This window comes from Anser cygnoides, chromosome 2 (genome assembly GCF_040182565.1).
Source record: "Anser cygnoides isolate HZ-2024a breed goose chromosome 2, Taihu_goose_T2T_genome, whole genome shotgun sequence".
Lineage (NCBI taxonomy): Eukaryota > Metazoa > Chordata > Aves > Anseriformes > Anatidae > Anser > Anser cygnoides.
In genome coordinates, this window is record NC_089874.1 from 48,397,777 (window position 1) to 48,413,578 (window position 15,802).

Below are 15,802 nucleotides of genomic sequence, written 5' to 3' on the forward strand. Positions count from 1 at the left end.
TATTACCTAATATTAACAAACTAGAGCACTGAGAAATAAACAACAACACCAAAAAACTAGAAACACCTTCCACCCATCCACCCTCTTCTACGTCCTCCCCCTGAGTGGCACAGGGGAATGTGGAATGGGGGCTGCGGTCAGTCTGTGACATTTTGTCTCCAACGCGCCTTTATCAGTATGTATCAGTACAGGCTGGGGGATGACCTGCTGGAGAAGAGCTCCGCAGAGAAGGACCTGGGGGTCCTGGTCGATGACGGGTTGGCCATGAGCCAGCAGTGTGCCCTGGTGGCCAAGAAGGCCAATGGGCTCCTGGGATGCATTAAAAGGAGCGTGGCCAGCAGGTCAAGGGAGGTGATCCTCCCCCTCTACTCTGCCCTGGTCAGGCCTCACCTGGAGTACTGTGTCCAGTTCCGGGCTCCCCGGTACAAACAAGACAGGGATCTCCTGGAAAGAGTCCAGCTGAGGGCCACAAAGATGATACATGGCCTGGAGCATGTTTCCTATGAGGAAAAGCTGAGAGACTTCGGTCTGTTCAGCCTTGAGAAAAGAAGACTGAGAGGGATGCACCAGGATGTAAACATCTTATTAATGTTTATAAATACCTGAAGTGTGGGAGACAGAGGGATTTGGCCAACCTCTTTTCAGTGGTTTGTGGGGATAGGACAAGGGGTAATGGCCACAAAATGGATCACGGGAAGTTTTGCACCAATATGCAAAAGAACCAATATGTGCACCAAAGAACCAATATTCTGTACCGATATGCGAAAGAAAGTCACCTGTGAAGGTGACGGAGCACTGGAACAGGCTGCCCAGGGAGATTGTGGAGTCTCCTTCTCTGGAGATACTCAAGGCCCATCTGGATGACTACCTGGGCAGCCTGCTCTAGGCAAGCTGCTTTGGCAGGGGGGTTGGACCCGATAATCTCTCGAGGTCCCTTCCAACCACTACAATTCTGTGATTATGTGATTTACAGTCACTGTTGCTGCTCCAACATGGGGTCTGATCCCTCCCACAGGATGCCATCCTTTCCGAACTGATCCTGTGTGGGATTCCCTCAGGCAGCAGCTCTTCAAGCACTGCTCCAACATTGGTCCCCCACGGGCGGCAGCTCCCCCCAGACCCCTGCTCCTGCGTGGGCTCCTCTCCACGGGCTGCAGCTCCGGCCCGGGGCCTGCTCCTGCGGGGGCTCTCCATGGGCCGCAGCCTCCTCCAGGCCACATCCACCTGCTCCACCGGGGGCTCCTCCACGGGCTGCAGCGTGGAGATCTGCTCCGTGTGGGACCCATGGGCTGCAGGGGGACAGCCTGCTCCACCAGGGGCCTCTCCCTGCACAGGCCACAGGGGAACTGCTGCTGCCTGCCTGGAGCACCTCCTGCCCTCCTGCTGCACTGACCTTGGGGGCTGCAGGGCTGTTTTGCACTCCTTTCTCTCCCAGCTGCTGTTGCACAGCAGTTTTTTCCCATTTCTTAAATCTGCTCTCACAGAGGCACAAATGACACTGTTTATTGGCTCGGCTCTGGCCAGCTGTGGACCCGTTTGGAGCTGGCTGAAACTGGACCTTGAAACATGGGGCAGCTCCTGGATTCTTCTCAAGAGGGCAACCCCATCAGACCCCCACTACCAAAACCTTGCCACGTAAACTCAATACAAGAAGACAGGGCATAAGGTACTTTGATATGACTAGTACCAGGAATAGGGCACTGCAGCTTCCAAGAACAGGATTAGCTTGTGGTGTAAGATATATTGGAAAGAAACACAGAAGATGTATATGCTGTTGTGATCCGCAGGGTTATGATGTATCTGTATTTTCACCCAGCATTCAAGCCACAATTATCACTAGCTCAATCATTGTTTATTGTCACAAATTAATGTACTGAGAAAATAATCCATAACCAGAAAATACATGCTGCTCTCTGTGTTGCAGTATCTCCTTGGCCAAATCCAATGGAGGCAGAGGAAGTTTTTAATATCCATAAAATGATAGTAGCAGAAATTAGGAAAAGGCCGAGGTGACCTCAATTTTACCGGGCTGCACCAGGCACCCCAGCACGGCTCCACACCCCTCTTGAGAGGGGGGACGCCTGTGGATGTGGCCGTCAGACAGCACAACCTGCCCAACCACCTGGGCCAAGCAGCCTCCAGGCAGCAGGCACACCCCCACAGCAGCCATCCACCATTTCGGCCGTCTCTGCAGCCAGCCCCCCGCCCGGGCCCGGAAGCACGTTTATCAGCGCCGCGCCGGGCAGCGCTGCCTTTTCTCGTCATTTCCCCTCCGTGCAGGCAGCGCTTGTGCCGCCCGGTCCCGCCGAGAGAAGGACGCCCACGGGGTGAGGGAGCGGGGGGCTGCGAAGGGGCTGCGGGGGGCCCGGGCTCGCGGTGGCCGCCGGCGCCCCGCGGGTGTTGTGGAAGCGGCCGGGGCGGCGGGCGGGAGCCGCAGCCGGGTGGGGGGGGCTGCCCTCGGTCGGGGAGCCCCTCTCAGCTCCGGGGTGGTCCCTGTCGTCCCGCAGGCCGGTCGCTCGCCCGTCAAGATGTCGTACATGCTGCCGCACTTACACAACGGCTGGCAGGTGGACCAGGCCATCCTGTCGGAAGAGGACCGAGTCGTGGTCATCCGCTTCGGGCACGACTGGGATCCGACGTGCATGAAGATGGACGAGGTGTTGTACAGCATTGCCGAGAAGGTAACCCGGAGCTGTACCGCGGGAGGGACGCTTTCAGCGCTCGGTGTTTTAAGTGGCTTATGCAGAGTCTGAGGTGGATTGTAATTTGGTGTCTGGAGAGGTATTCCCGCATTAGGAGGTAGCGGTGAAGCTGTTTGGCTCACTTTCCTGAGCATCTCCTAAAGCTGTCGACTACCCTGATGTTTATAACATTTAGTGTCATGAAAAGCATTGCAAGTTCAGAAGTCATGGTCACTAACTGTTAATAAAACATCACCTAATGAAAGTTATCGTTCAAACAGAGGCAAGTGCTTGGCAGTAGGACTGTCATGGCTCTAGGTAACGCAGCACTATCGCTTCACAATCAGAGTACGTAGTAACTTCAGGCTTCCATTAACTTTAAAAGTTACATTCATACTGACACTTAAAAATGGTAAAAGCCTGGTAAAGTTCAGGCTGGTGTTGATTAATATATCAATGATATTCTTTGTGGAAATAGATGGCGCTCTCTTGAGTTGCATGGGCTGAAATCAACTTTAGGAGCAAGATGCTAAAGCTGTTTTCAGACAGAAACTGAATGCCTGCTGACAGCTGGTTTCTCACTTAAGAAAAGGATGTTGAAGAAAAGTTAGACTGTGTTTACATGCTTTAAAAGGCAAATCAGAGCTGATCATGTATTTAGTAAAGGTTTTGCACGGTGATAGGTGTAGAAAACTGAGAGCTCTTGTGTACCTGAATCACACAGAAAGAAAGCAAGAAATCTGAATTGGAATTGGTTACAATTGAACTCGGGTAGGAAAAGGAGTCAGCTATTTTCATGTCAAATTATGTGTACTCCATAACTTATACATAGATCTTCTTGTGGCATTTTCCTTTCTATTCTAATGGTGTTGTTAAATAAATGTACTTCTGTCTCAAATCCCTACGTTAAGTATCTATGTCTGTAGTGAAATGTTAAGACATGACAGAATACAGTAAGGAGTTGTGACATAGTGACATAGTTTAACTTAGTCTTTTTGTGTTTAATGTGGTGGGAGTGTCTGAGAGTATTTTTATTACTTATTTTTGGCAGGATGCTTGGCAATTTGGCAGACATTTTGGCAGTTAGGGGTGATTGGGGGATGAAAGAACAATGTAACTTGTTATTTAAAAATCTCCCTCTGCAGAATTGGCAGATTAAAGGGGGAGATCCTTCCTCATCCTCTTGCTTACAAGCCATATTCGGATCTCTGCTGTTTTAAAGAGTGAGTAAATGTTCAATTGCACAGGTGTTTGTACAGAGAATAACACAGAATGTTAAGATGCTGTAATTACATGTTATATTTGAAGAAAACACAGCCATATTTTACTTTTTTTTTTTTTTTTACATTTGGGGGTAGCAGTAATATTATCTATACTTTAAAATATGAAATCAGGTGGGCTGTTATGTTGGTTTTTACTTTTTTGTTTGTTTCTTTGAATCCTTTAGGGAAAAGAAACCAGAACACCATATGAAAATACAAAGCAGATTATTTTCCTTGAAATGTATTCCACGTATAGTTAACCTGTAACTTTTTTTTCAGTGTTAAACATGAAAAAGAGGCAAGATTTCAATGAGTTTCAAAACAAATAATTTTAAGATGATTGATGTTTTGGTTGAAACCCAGCCAAAACAAAAATCTAAGAACCTGAGTTTCACCAAATTCCCCTGGAACTCCTTGTTTTTTTTAAGAGAAGGCTCAAAATTGCAAAAGCCCATTCCTTGCAATGATTTGCTTTGGCTGCTAAATTTCTTTATTACCTGTTCTTTAAAATAATATACAATCCTACCCTGGTTTGAAGCCAGGTCACTTCACTGAATAGGTTGTATTGGGTGAGCGTTGAATTAGGGAGGATTGTTCAAATGTTTTGCGTTTACTTAACCATAATCAGAAGTGTGAACAGCTGTGGCTTTTGCACAAACATTAGTTGTACCTCTGCCTTTCTGTTAAAGTTAGAGGAAAACTGGGGGGGTGGAGAAGGGAAGGAGAGGAGGAAAAAATAAAACCCAAAGCATTGGCATTATAGTTACTGGTGTTTATCGTTAAAGTTGAGCAAAGCTAATCCATTTACTTATGCCTATGTTTTTCAAAATTGTTAGCTCTATGCATTACATTTAGTAGTATAATGTCTTTCTCTTCTACCATATAAATTTAACACCTAAATTTACAGCATAGTTGGAATGAGAAAATTGTCTAACGACAACGCAAACCTTCAAGTTTCTACTTAACGGTGTTTACAGCCTCTTTCAGTTCAGTGGTGCAAGTCTGCTAGGGTTCTTCAACTTAAATCAATTGTTGCAAAAGCTATTCATAGTTCCTCTTTTTTTTTTTCCCAGTGATTTCTTTGTCCATAGGACATCTAAACATGAAAAATAGTGTCTAGAAACTTGTTAGGAAGATACAATATTAGTTCTTGACTCAGATTTCTTTAGGTATTTGCTGTATGCATTTTGGGCCTTAAGTGAAGAGAAATTTCTTCTTACTTCTTCAAGGGAGTTGAAATTAAAACAAAAGATGGCTTTACCTCCACCAGAAACGCAAAGAAAGTTAATGTGATCCTTGCAATTCATCCTAGTCTTCGGTCATGCTGTGGCAATCTGATGTTGCATTAAATTTATTGGAATGATAATGAAATTTTGCAGGAGAAATGATATTTATTTTATCTGGCCTATGATTTTTCCCGTGTTTGCATCTTTTATTTACCAGCTAAGTATGAGACAGGATCTACAGAATCTGTATATTAAGTTCAGCTATATCTGATGTTAAGTGTCCTATATATTCCTCTGCTTTATAGTCTTGAGGCATTCCATTTAAAGATTTAATAGTAGTCCACTGAAACAGATACAGTTCTGTGAAGTATTAAAATACTGGCCTGTAACTATGGTGAAGGAGTAATGTACTTTAGTTTCTGTGTATATTTGTTGAATAATGTAGATTAATACGTGAAACTACTGTAATTAAGGGGAAAAAATCAAAACAAAACCAAAATTAAAGCTCAATCTATGAAAATAAGTTTTGATAAAATTTTGTATCTGTGTTGCTGTCTGGCTTTTTATCCCCTATTCTCTCCTGTCCCCAGGGAGAGCAGCTACAATAGTCTTGTCAGACAAAGTTTTGAATTGAAAGATGGATAAAGGATGTCATAAATAAATACACCTACAAGTCCTCTCTCTTGTTTTTCTGTTGAAAATGGGTTTTTATCTTCAGGTGTTGAGAAAGTGGTACTGTTTGAAAGAAGGTAGATCCAGTGGAGTTTTTTTTTCTTCAGAAAGAAGCAAACTTACTATATCCCCGTGTGTGTTATGAGGTTAAGTACTTTCACAATAAACTTGGGTTGTTATGTGTTCAACTTCTAAAACACCACAAGATTTTTGCACATTGTACAGCATTTTTTTTGTTTAAATTCGGTACCTTAGTGGAGTCTGAATTGTTACAACTTTAACTGTTTTTGCAGTGTGGTTTGCTTCCTCAGAGTTGCGTTTTAATTCTTGCTCTGATGTCCCCGTATCGTATCTGTAGTTAAAACTTAAGAAGGAATTTCTAAGCAACTGCTGCCTTGAAATGATAGCAAAGGGATGTAGTTTTGAGCTGACAGCTCTCTGGAACAAGGATTCATGTTGCGATGGATGGGGAGAAATTAAGATATAAGGAGTAAGTCTCCATATACTTAATAGCTCAAGTATAGATGAACTCCTGCTTCCGTGCCAGCTTGAATCCAGAGAGACTTGAATTGCTTTTGCTTAAAAAGCCTAGGCTAACAAGCCTTAGAAAATAAAGCTGGCTCTGTGGGACTATAGCTCAGGTGCTCTGTACTACTGTTTTTGTTCCAATACAGTGGCTGAGATAGTAAGCACTCCTTCAGGCTGTAAAACTGGTCAGTACTGTGTGGAGACATTTGAGTAGTTCTGTAGGGCTTGTCTCTAAATAGTGTTGAAATAAAATGCCTCTCAGTGACAAGCCTGCTCAGTCTGGCATGCCACTGAACAGTAGATGTTATGGCCACTGTGGTGCTTCTGCATCACCATTTCCATTTTTAGCCTCTTACCTACCTCTTTATCTATTCCATTCTTAGACCTGAATGCCAACCTTATGTTCCATATGTTGTAGGGATCTGTGGCAAGGCCGATGTCATGGGTAAATTTGGCAGCCAGTGCCCAGGTACAGAACAAAACGCATCCTTTTTCAAGGCAATTGGAAGCTAAGTGGTTTCAGAGGGGTAAATGCTGTAAAATAGTATCTCTTCATTGTGCTGCTTGATTCTAGTCATCAGATCTGAAATTAAGAAACAGCAGGGAAAAATAGAATTTTTAAATCTCTGAATTAAAATGTCTTCTATCTAGCTTTGAGGTCTGCTTTAGACATGATAAAAGGTTTTGAGCAAACCACTGTGTGTCATCAGTTCCACTTCTTTAAAGTGAATAGCCTTTTTTCTTTTATTTCCATGTAGGAGAGAAGGAAGATTCAGTTAATGTCTGAGATACTTGGATTATGTTGGTAACTTGCGTATATGCTGTGCAAAGGTGATTCAGATGAAACAGTCCACTTGAGTGATTTTTATTTAATAATTTTAAAGTATCCGAGTTTCAGAAAATAAGATAATACACTCTTTAATTCTGGTTCTCTTTTCTAAAATCTTATGCTGCTGCAGCTCATTAATAGTGACAAGTATTTCTGGTTCTGCAGCAGCTTGACTAAATCAAATGTACATAATATAAAACTAACTTTAAAAGTTTTGTTGTTCTAGTACTATGTGAAGTACAAAGTTCTTGGAAGTAAAATCTTAGTTTAAGACTTGTAGTAATACTTGGTTTAACTTAAAACCATTTTCTTGTCTCCAAATTAAAAATAATTGTCCAAAGATTGTTTAGCTTGTAAGAATTACCAAATTCTTGTGTTGTTGCAGAAATTTCTGCACACAGTAAAGCTGTATTGCTGATGCTAGTAATATTAGTAGGATGGAAAGAGAAATAATAGGAGAAAATTAAAATAGGCTCTTCAAGTTGCTTCTTTAAGCCCGTCTTTTGCCTCCTAAGGATAACCAGAGATTAACTTCAGTCAATTCTCAATAAAATTGTTCATTTTGAACATTCTCTTAATTTTCTTAGAAATATTTCATGCAAAATTGAAATGAGAATGAGTAATCAATTCAGAGGATGTTTAATCTGAGTATGATATTATGGGTAACTTGGGTTTTTAAGGCTTTACCTTTTGACTGGTTTGGAACATTTTTAAAATGGAATGGTTTCATTAGATTATACCAATAATCTAAGATTATAAATGGCTCCATCATAGCACAATAAAAACTATTTAAATGGTGCTTCAACCCAGAAGAGATTTGACTTCTTTTCGCTACTTATTTTCAAAATATTTTTGAAGATAATAATCACGCTTTAAAGATGAAAATAAGTTTTTTTTTATAATGCAGAAACTGTTTTGAAGTCTGTCAAAATTTATTTACTATGTGCTGCTGTTTTTTTTTGTGAATGAGCATCTCCACACTTTCTCAATTGAGGTGTTTGCTAGGATGTGTAAGTACAGGATACACCATGAATAAGATTTTTCTCATGCAGTCTGTTTTCTGGGCTAAAATAAAACATCTTTACATCAACCAGAAATTACACTTACCATAGCGCTTCCAGATGCTAGATAGCAAAGGTAGCAAGTAAAAAGCACTTTGAAGCAGTAAGATTGTCACAAATCTTAGACCAGTTATACTTCAGGCGTTGCATAGTCAAATGGGAAGGATGAAGGTAGTGTTTGTATCTAAGGATGGAGGTAGCGTGCATCCATGGAACAGTGCATGAAAATTTAATTATATACCTTAAAGGTCTGTGTAATCTAGATGCCTGCAGTCATGTATTTTAATTTATGTGTATGTATTAACTTCTGCTGTACCTTCACGTGTATAAACTAAGTTTAGAAACTAAGGCCTAAGGCTTCCTTATGGTCAAACATGCTCTGTATAGAAAACAAAAACATGACAGTTTTCTGTCAGGAATTAAGACATTCACTGTGCAAGTAAATGGGAAGAATCTAGAAATTCTGGAAAATGAAAACCTATCTTAACCAGAATTGCCTAGAGAACAGCTTCTCATCAGGGTATTTTTTCATTATCAATTAAAATTTCAATCTCCTGTTTTCAGCTTTACAACTGTCAAAAACATTAGTTTTTATTACTGAATTATCGGGTTTATTTTCATTTATAATGAGCCTAGTTAAATTAGATAGTTTAGAGGAGAAAAAAAGCTTGGAGGTAGGCACCAAGACATTTTAGATGATTAATTTTCTGAAGTGTGTAAGCAGCTGACAACAGAGGTAAAATGTGTAAACGTGTAAAATGGGTAAAATGTGTCAGCATTTTTATTTTTTTTAAGTAGTTACTTATTTAGAGCTGTGCGTGTCACTCTAAGGTCGCAGCAGTATACAAAGGCTTGTTTCTCTGGATGTTCATTTAGCATAGTCTCTTTCCATTTGAAACTGGATGTGAAATTAACATATTGGCTGTATCTAAGGGTATTTTCCATGTAATTGGTCCTTGTGTGGTTAGAAAGAATGACAAGACTGTTTACTGTGATTTCCTGACTTAGTATTTTGTAAAAATAAACGTTGCAATTATGAAAGCCTAGGTCTTTTAATCACTAATACAATTAATCAAAGGCTTGTTAATATATATTGCTTTTGTATTTCCTGTTTCTTTTGTTTAGGTAAAAAACTTTGCTGTTATTTATCTTGTGGATATCACTGAAGTACCAGACTTCAACAAGATGTATGAGTTGTACGATCCCTGTACAGTCATGTTTTTCTTCAGGTACATGATGGTTTTAGAATATAACTCAACTGTGAATGTGTCTTTAGTACGGTGTCTCAGTAGAACTATAGATCATTTCCAAATGCATATCAGCATACTGATGCTTATGTTTACGTTGGTCTAGAAAAGAATAAACTCTTTTTCAGAGAGTATACTCGTAGGAAAAGGGGTAATTGCTTTAAGCTGAAACGTAGATTTACATTAGACGTAGGAAGAAATTTTTACTGGGAGGGTAGTGAGGGATTGGAACAGCTTGCCCAGACGAGTTGTGGATGCCCCATCCCTGGAAGTGTTCAAGGCCAGGTTGGATGGGGCTTTGGGCAACCTGCTCCAGTGGAAGGTGTCCCTGCCTGTCGCGGGGGGGAGGGGTTGAACTAGGTGATCTTTAAGGTCCTTTCCAACCCAAACCATTCTAGTATTATACGATTGAATAGGCAAATGACTTGTTTTCCAGTTAGCATAGTAACAGTATTTTGATGATAAAGCACAAATTAGTGATAGTGAAAACTGTTTTTATTATGCTTTGGGTATAGTTGTAACTCTAAAAAAAAAAAAAACTATAGAATGCTGCAGTAATACAGGAGTCAACCTTGTCAAGCTTGCTCTAAAGATATAGCCAAAGTACTAAAATTTTTCGAGCTATGACACCTACTTTGGTATAAAACATACTACTGGTAAGTGTGGGATTCTTGCGTTAGATAGTAGTGGGAAGGAAATACAAATAATGAGGAATATGCTGAAGAAGAATTGTATTGAGTAGCATTCTTGTTGTGGGAGCATGTTTGCAGTCTTTGTTCTAGCTTTAGGAATAGGCAATAAAACGTCAGTTTGAGGGTGACAGGAGCGGATACTTTTTCTTTGACACTTATTATAACCTCATTGTTATAAGGCTTCTTTTGAAACCTACAAAGCATTCTTAGGGGGATAGATAAAGTTTCTTTTTGAATTGTAACTCTGTTAACCTGTTCGGTTTCTTCTCTCCCTGTAAAGGAACAAACACATCATGATTGATTTAGGTACAGGTAATAACAACAAGATCAACTGGGCAATGGAAGACAAGCAAGAGATGATTGACATTATAGAAACTGTTTATAGAGGAGCCCGAAAAGGTCGAGGCTTGGTGGTATCACCAAAAGATTATTCCACTAAATACAGATACTGACACGTCTTTGGGGCAGCCTTTTCTTTTAGCCCTGCATCTACTGAAATTTATTATTGTGTATGTGCGTACTATATATATGTCTATTTAAAACAAACAGAAAAAAAACGGAAGAAAACAACCTCACAAATCGTTCAACTTTGAGCATATTTGAATTATTTAAAAGCTTTGAATTTTGTTTTGAAAAGGTAGAAGACAAATCCTGGAACTGTCTGACTGCAGTAATACTGTAGCTGTATTTTTTTTTGACATTTACTCTGTGTTGACCTTTTAGTATGATGCATTTTCGTACACAAAAAGCCTGTTTGTAGAAAAACATTTCAACTGTCTTTGCTTGCTTTTGTTACATAAATACCTGAGAAAATTATAGTATAGTTTTTAAGTAGAATAAAACGAGGTCCACTGATTTGCCTTAATGTTCTTTAAAGTTGAGAATGAAAACAAATGTAATTGGATGCAAAATCATAATCTTAAAGATAAAGGCTTGTCACTTTTTTGTGGATTTTCTTGCATAGTGTCTTGGTCTTTTGTATCCAGTAACAAAAGGGAATATACTAAGGTGCATTTGTTAATATTTAACAAAGCTAAATAAAAACATCTTCAGTGATCCCCCACCCCTCAATCAACTTAATAAAGTTGTGATGGTGGAATTTCATTTTCATGGTGATTATGTATGCTAGTCATTTGAAGTACGTCATAGTAGATTCTGTTCCAAAGGCTAATTTCAGTTCTGGAGCTGGTTGCATAGTTGATGCTTGAAGAAAGGATGAACTGTGCTTTCTCTAGAGCTGAATTTGTCTTAACGGTAGAGCGAAGTGTTCATATACTCATGAAACCTGGATTGGATTCCACTGTGGTATGGCTTTTGAAGTTTCCATACATGTTTCTGGTAACTTCTGTTTCACAGTAGCAGAGTCACTGGTGGTTTGTTATTTGCTTTTTGTTATTGGTGTTTGTTTGTTTTTTTAAACTGATACATGAATATTTAGAGAATTAATGAAAAGCAAGCCAGACTGCAAGAAATGAGGTATGCGTATTTTGAATCCAGTTTGTCACAAAATGAAAAAAAAAACAGAATTTCTACTTCTGCTGTCCATTCTTGACAGAAAAGTAAATACTATTCAAACTATTTCAAAGGTTTTATCCAACTAGCTTAGTACACAATGTTAAAGAATGGGATTAAGTCTAGTTATTCTTAGAGTTGCTTCCATGAACCTAAATAGAAAACTTACTCTGTTACTGTCTAAGCACACACAATTCATTAATGACTTGGTTGCATATTCTGTATTGCCAGTTGCTTACAGGCTTATCCATAGAGGTAGAGTTTTTATACTTTGTCTTCCCAGTGGTAGCAAGGCTGATCTACAGTGTGATCTCAATCCATGTGATTTTAGCAAGACATTGTAATACGGTTAGGCCATAAATATTTTGGTACTCAGATTATAAACCATTTCAACAAACTAGTCTAGTGGATGGCAGCTTTGGTACAGTTGGGTTCATTTTCTAATGTGAAGAATTTGAGCCTCAAAATGGCACACGCAAGTGGAAAAGCATTGTTATCGAAGGAGCTTGTTATTCTGAGAACACTTAAAAATGCAACAAAGAAATATGATGAAAATTTTAATATTAATATAAAATGAAATACACTTTCTACATTGAAAAGGCTTGTGACTGGTAAGCTTGCTGTATAGGATAGTTTTCTATCATAATATTGTTTTTGCCTCCCCTGAAATGTGGTTCATTCCTCATTACAGGAATTAGAGTTTGGATGAATAAACCCAGCTTCTACCATGGCATGGTGCAAGTGTATTAGTTTTCACTGATACTTTTTGTGACTGATTGCAAGCAATGACACATTCACTGCAGTGCTGTTCTCCCATTATCTTTCTTGATCACATCCTCATTTCAGTGCTGCAAAGAAACAGTGAATAAGTAGGTTAGCGGTTTAATTATTCATGAATGATTCAGCATAAAATAAGATCTCTATACAGTTAAATATACAGTTAAATACATCTTCATGAGACTCTTTCCATATTCGTAAAAATAATTTCACAGCTTATCACCAGGAAAAAGGCAGGATAAATAGACACCAAAATCAACATATTTACAGACATTTCTGTCTTTCACTGCGTAAGCGATCTCAGTCGGTTTAAATCAGTAAAGCCTGCAACAACAGGAAGAAGGCAACATCAGCACGTACGGCACTCTAAAACAATGCTGAGCTAAATACCAAAGAACACCAGCTAAGTCATACATCTGGGGGGATCATTTGTAACAGACAGCAATATAAAATCTATCATGCAGCCCACCTACTCATACTACTGGGTATTTGACAACAATACCTAAGTTGTCCTTGTTAACTTCCACCTCACATTTCACTGCTGCAAAGAATAAATCATTGCTCTGTTCTGGGCAAGGTGTTTATGAGGTGTGCTCTGAGTCACGCTGGGAAGCTGTAGCAGGTTTAAAAGAGATGTACATAAATTTATACCACAGAGAATCCTCAGCCACATCTGTTAGCATACTTGAGAGACTGGAATAGTGGACAGGAGTGCTTTAAGCCACGCACATTTTCTTACAAATATACAGCCTCAGTTTACATATTTTGGATTAGTTTGCACAGCATGCTACAGCTTGGGTTCTTCTGCAAAAGTGGTAGCATTTTTTGGCTCTTGGGGAAAAACAAATCCAAGGTAACTTTAAATATTTTAAATAAATTCTCGGTATATATTAAAATCCAAGTAACTGCAGGTATAGTAAATACATAAACACTACTTTCATGCTAGGTGCTGCCCAGACTTCAAAACTGAGTAGAAATACATATAATACAGGAAAAGTAAAGTTTCTTTACTCTTGACTCTTCATCGGTATTCTCTATCCCAGCCTCTGTCATTAGGTCAGCAACGTGCTTCTCAAGGTCATCGATGCGCTCGCCCATTTCTTCCAGTAACAAGTTAAAGATAACTAAGAAATATGAATGCTATGATTGTATTTTTTCTTCTATGAGAAAAATACGGAGCTTTCTTCCAGATGCCTCAGCCTTTTCCTTACTCGTGTTCAACATTAATGCAAGGTGAAGCTCACAGGCGTAGCACAAGATTGTTTTATAACAAGACAATCCTACTTTCTCTTGAAACAGGGAGGCATTGAAATTATAAATGTTTTCAAATGCTTTCCTGTCTGCCTATGAGTGAACTGGAGTATCTTCTGAGTAAAAGATTGTTTTCTGTCCAAGGAACTATTTTAGGTAACGCCATATGGTCAACATAAATAATCAAAATATAACTGCTGCTAAACATTTATTTTTCTTCTCTTACACTAAAGATGCAACTTCCTGAAAGGGGGGAGTTTCAGAAGAGTAAAATGTGGTGAGTCTGTAGTTTCAGAAAGCAGAGAGAGATCTTGTTAACCACATCTAATGAGAAAGCTCAGTGACCCTTCATGCCTTTTTTCTCTATCTGTGCTTACCTTCCCAAACTCAGGAGCCTAACAGAGTTGTTTCTAACCCACCGACATGCAATGATACACTAATTTAAATGCATTTTTGAAGATGGCTCTTTTTACAATGTACCTTCAGAATAGTTGCACATAATTTGTCCTGTACTTTACTTGAAAGCTAGAATTGATGTACAGAGACTAGCTCACTGGGACTGATCTGGCTTTTAGGAAAGCCTTTTTTAGGATTTCCTTCTTAGGAAAGGTAAAAAAGAAATAGGGTACAGTTCAGCTGTCTTTTTATCACAGGTGTCTAACAACATCAATCATATCTTGATGTTCTGAAAAAAAAAAAGCACATCCTGATTTTAAAAAGAAAAGAAAACAACAACAACACTCCTTACATCTATTTGGTAACCCGCAGAAGGGAAGGGAAAGCAAACCTAACCCTGTGGAGGAACTACACCTCCAGAAGTTACGAAACTTGGCTCACAGAACTAGTAACCCAGATTAAAAAGAGGATATTTCTCAGCGTTATCTTTTCAGTCAGAGCTTGAAAATTCTCCTGCAGCTGACACAGCAGACTCTCCGCCTAGGAAAAAAAGAAACGATGAGATAAAAAGCAGGACGGTCCCGCCAAAGGCCCCGGACAGGAGGGAGGCGCGGCGGGGGTCAGCCCTCGCACAGCCGCGGCTCTCGCTCCCTCCCTCGTACTGCCGGCCTCCCCAGGCGCAAACCCCGTACCTCCCCGGCTCCCCGAAGGGAAAGCCTCGCGCCCCGTGGGCTTTTTGCCTTCTTCCATCCTATTCCTCCAGGGCAGCCGCTCCGCTGCAGGCGGGGGGTGCCCGCTGAGGCCGCCCCAGTACGAGGCAGGCGCCTGACCGGGGGGAACCCAGCCCGGCCCGGCGTTCCGCGGGGCGGCCCCGAACCGTGGGCGCCCCGACCCCCTCTGTCCCAAGCCGCCCCCCTCCGCCGGCCGCAGGGCCTCCCTGCCGGAGCGAGCCCCGAGCTCACCAGCTGCGGGAGGTCCCCCGCGCCCGGCGGCTCGGCGGCCGCCATCGCTCGCGGTGCCGCGCCGCGCCCCGCTGCCCGCCTCCCCGCGCAGGTGAGCGCCGCGCCGGGGCCGGGCCGGGCCGCGTCGGTGTCTCTCAGGCAGCTGTGGGAAGCAGGAAGCAGGTTTTGTTTGTTTCTCATCTCCTGACAAATCGCTGGCGTTGCTTGCTCCGACCTGACAGCGGGATTATGGTCTTCCCCGGCTGGCTTTCAGCCTGGCCTCACGTTTGTCTGAGCTCACGGTTGGAGTCGATGGTTTTGAGAGGACGATCGAGTAAATGCTGGTAGCTACTACTACAAAGTTAGTAGTAGCTCGACTTTCTGTTCGCTTATTTGTAAGGCATTAGGGATGGAGCTGGTGATTCTTCAGCTCTTTCAACACTGTAAAACTTGAGAGGTATGGCAAGGCTAGAAAAAATGGTCTCATAAATGTCCTCACAAAACAACTATTTTTGGTTAAAGAATCATTAAATTTTATCTACCTGTGGTATTCCTTTTTTTTTCTTTTTCTTTTTTTTTTTTCTTTTTCCCCAAAGTAGTTGTGCAAGGCAAAAAATAAGGATATTAAGGATATTGGGGTTTGATCTTCAGGGATCTTACAGTTTCACAGGACAGAAGTAATCATTTAAATGAAGAAAGAATTTTGTCAATTAATAAGGCCGGAGCT

The 15,802-nt window shown here is 40.9% G+C and overlaps 2 protein-coding genes across 6 annotated transcripts; one reads left to right on the forward strand and one right to left on the reverse strand.

Moving 5' to 3' along the window:
- Nucleotides 1-2,172: 2,172 nt before the first annotated feature.
- Nucleotides 2,173-11,297, forward strand: TXNL4A (thioredoxin like 4A). 2 transcript variants are annotated; one of them, XM_048075857.2, is made up of 4 exons: nucleotides 2,173-2,327; nucleotides 2,508-2,681; nucleotides 9,385-9,488; nucleotides 10,479-11,297. In XM_048075857.2, exons 2-4 carry the CDS (start codon nucleotides 2,529-2,531, stop codon nucleotides 10,648-10,650), a joined length of 429 nt encoding a protein of 142 aa, XP_047931814.1. In that variant the 5' UTR covers nucleotides 2,173-2,327; nucleotides 2,508-2,528; the 3' UTR covers nucleotides 10,651-11,297. The 2 variants fall into 2 exon arrangements, with proteins under 2 accessions (XP_047931814.1, XP_013040208.1); XM_013184754.3 differs by lacking the exon at nucleotides 2,173-2,327 and adding an exon at nucleotides 3,827-3,904 and having other exon boundaries at nucleotides 2,604-2,681.
- Nucleotides 11,298-12,254: 957 nt separating this feature from the next.
- Nucleotides 12,255-15,802, reverse strand: HSBP1L1 (heat shock factor binding protein 1 like 1). Of its 4 annotated transcripts, XM_066992038.1 has the most exons (4): nucleotides 15,097-15,802; nucleotides 14,608-14,674; nucleotides 13,477-13,593; nucleotides 12,255-12,558 (listed from the first exon to the last, which is right to left on the reverse strand). In XM_066992038.1, exons 1-4 carry the CDS (start codon nucleotides 15,274-15,276, stop codon nucleotides 12,548-12,550), a joined length of 375 nt encoding a protein of 124 aa, XP_066848139.1. In that variant the 5' UTR covers nucleotides 15,277-15,802; the 3' UTR covers nucleotides 12,255-12,547. The 4 variants fall into 4 exon arrangements, 1 of the variants encoding a protein (XP_066848139.1); XR_010829266.1 differs by lacking the exons at nucleotides 14,608-14,674; nucleotides 15,097-15,802 and having other exon boundaries at nucleotides 13,499-14,462; XR_010829268.1 differs by lacking the exons at nucleotides 13,477-13,593; nucleotides 14,608-14,674; nucleotides 15,097-15,802 and adding an exon at nucleotides 12,990-13,441.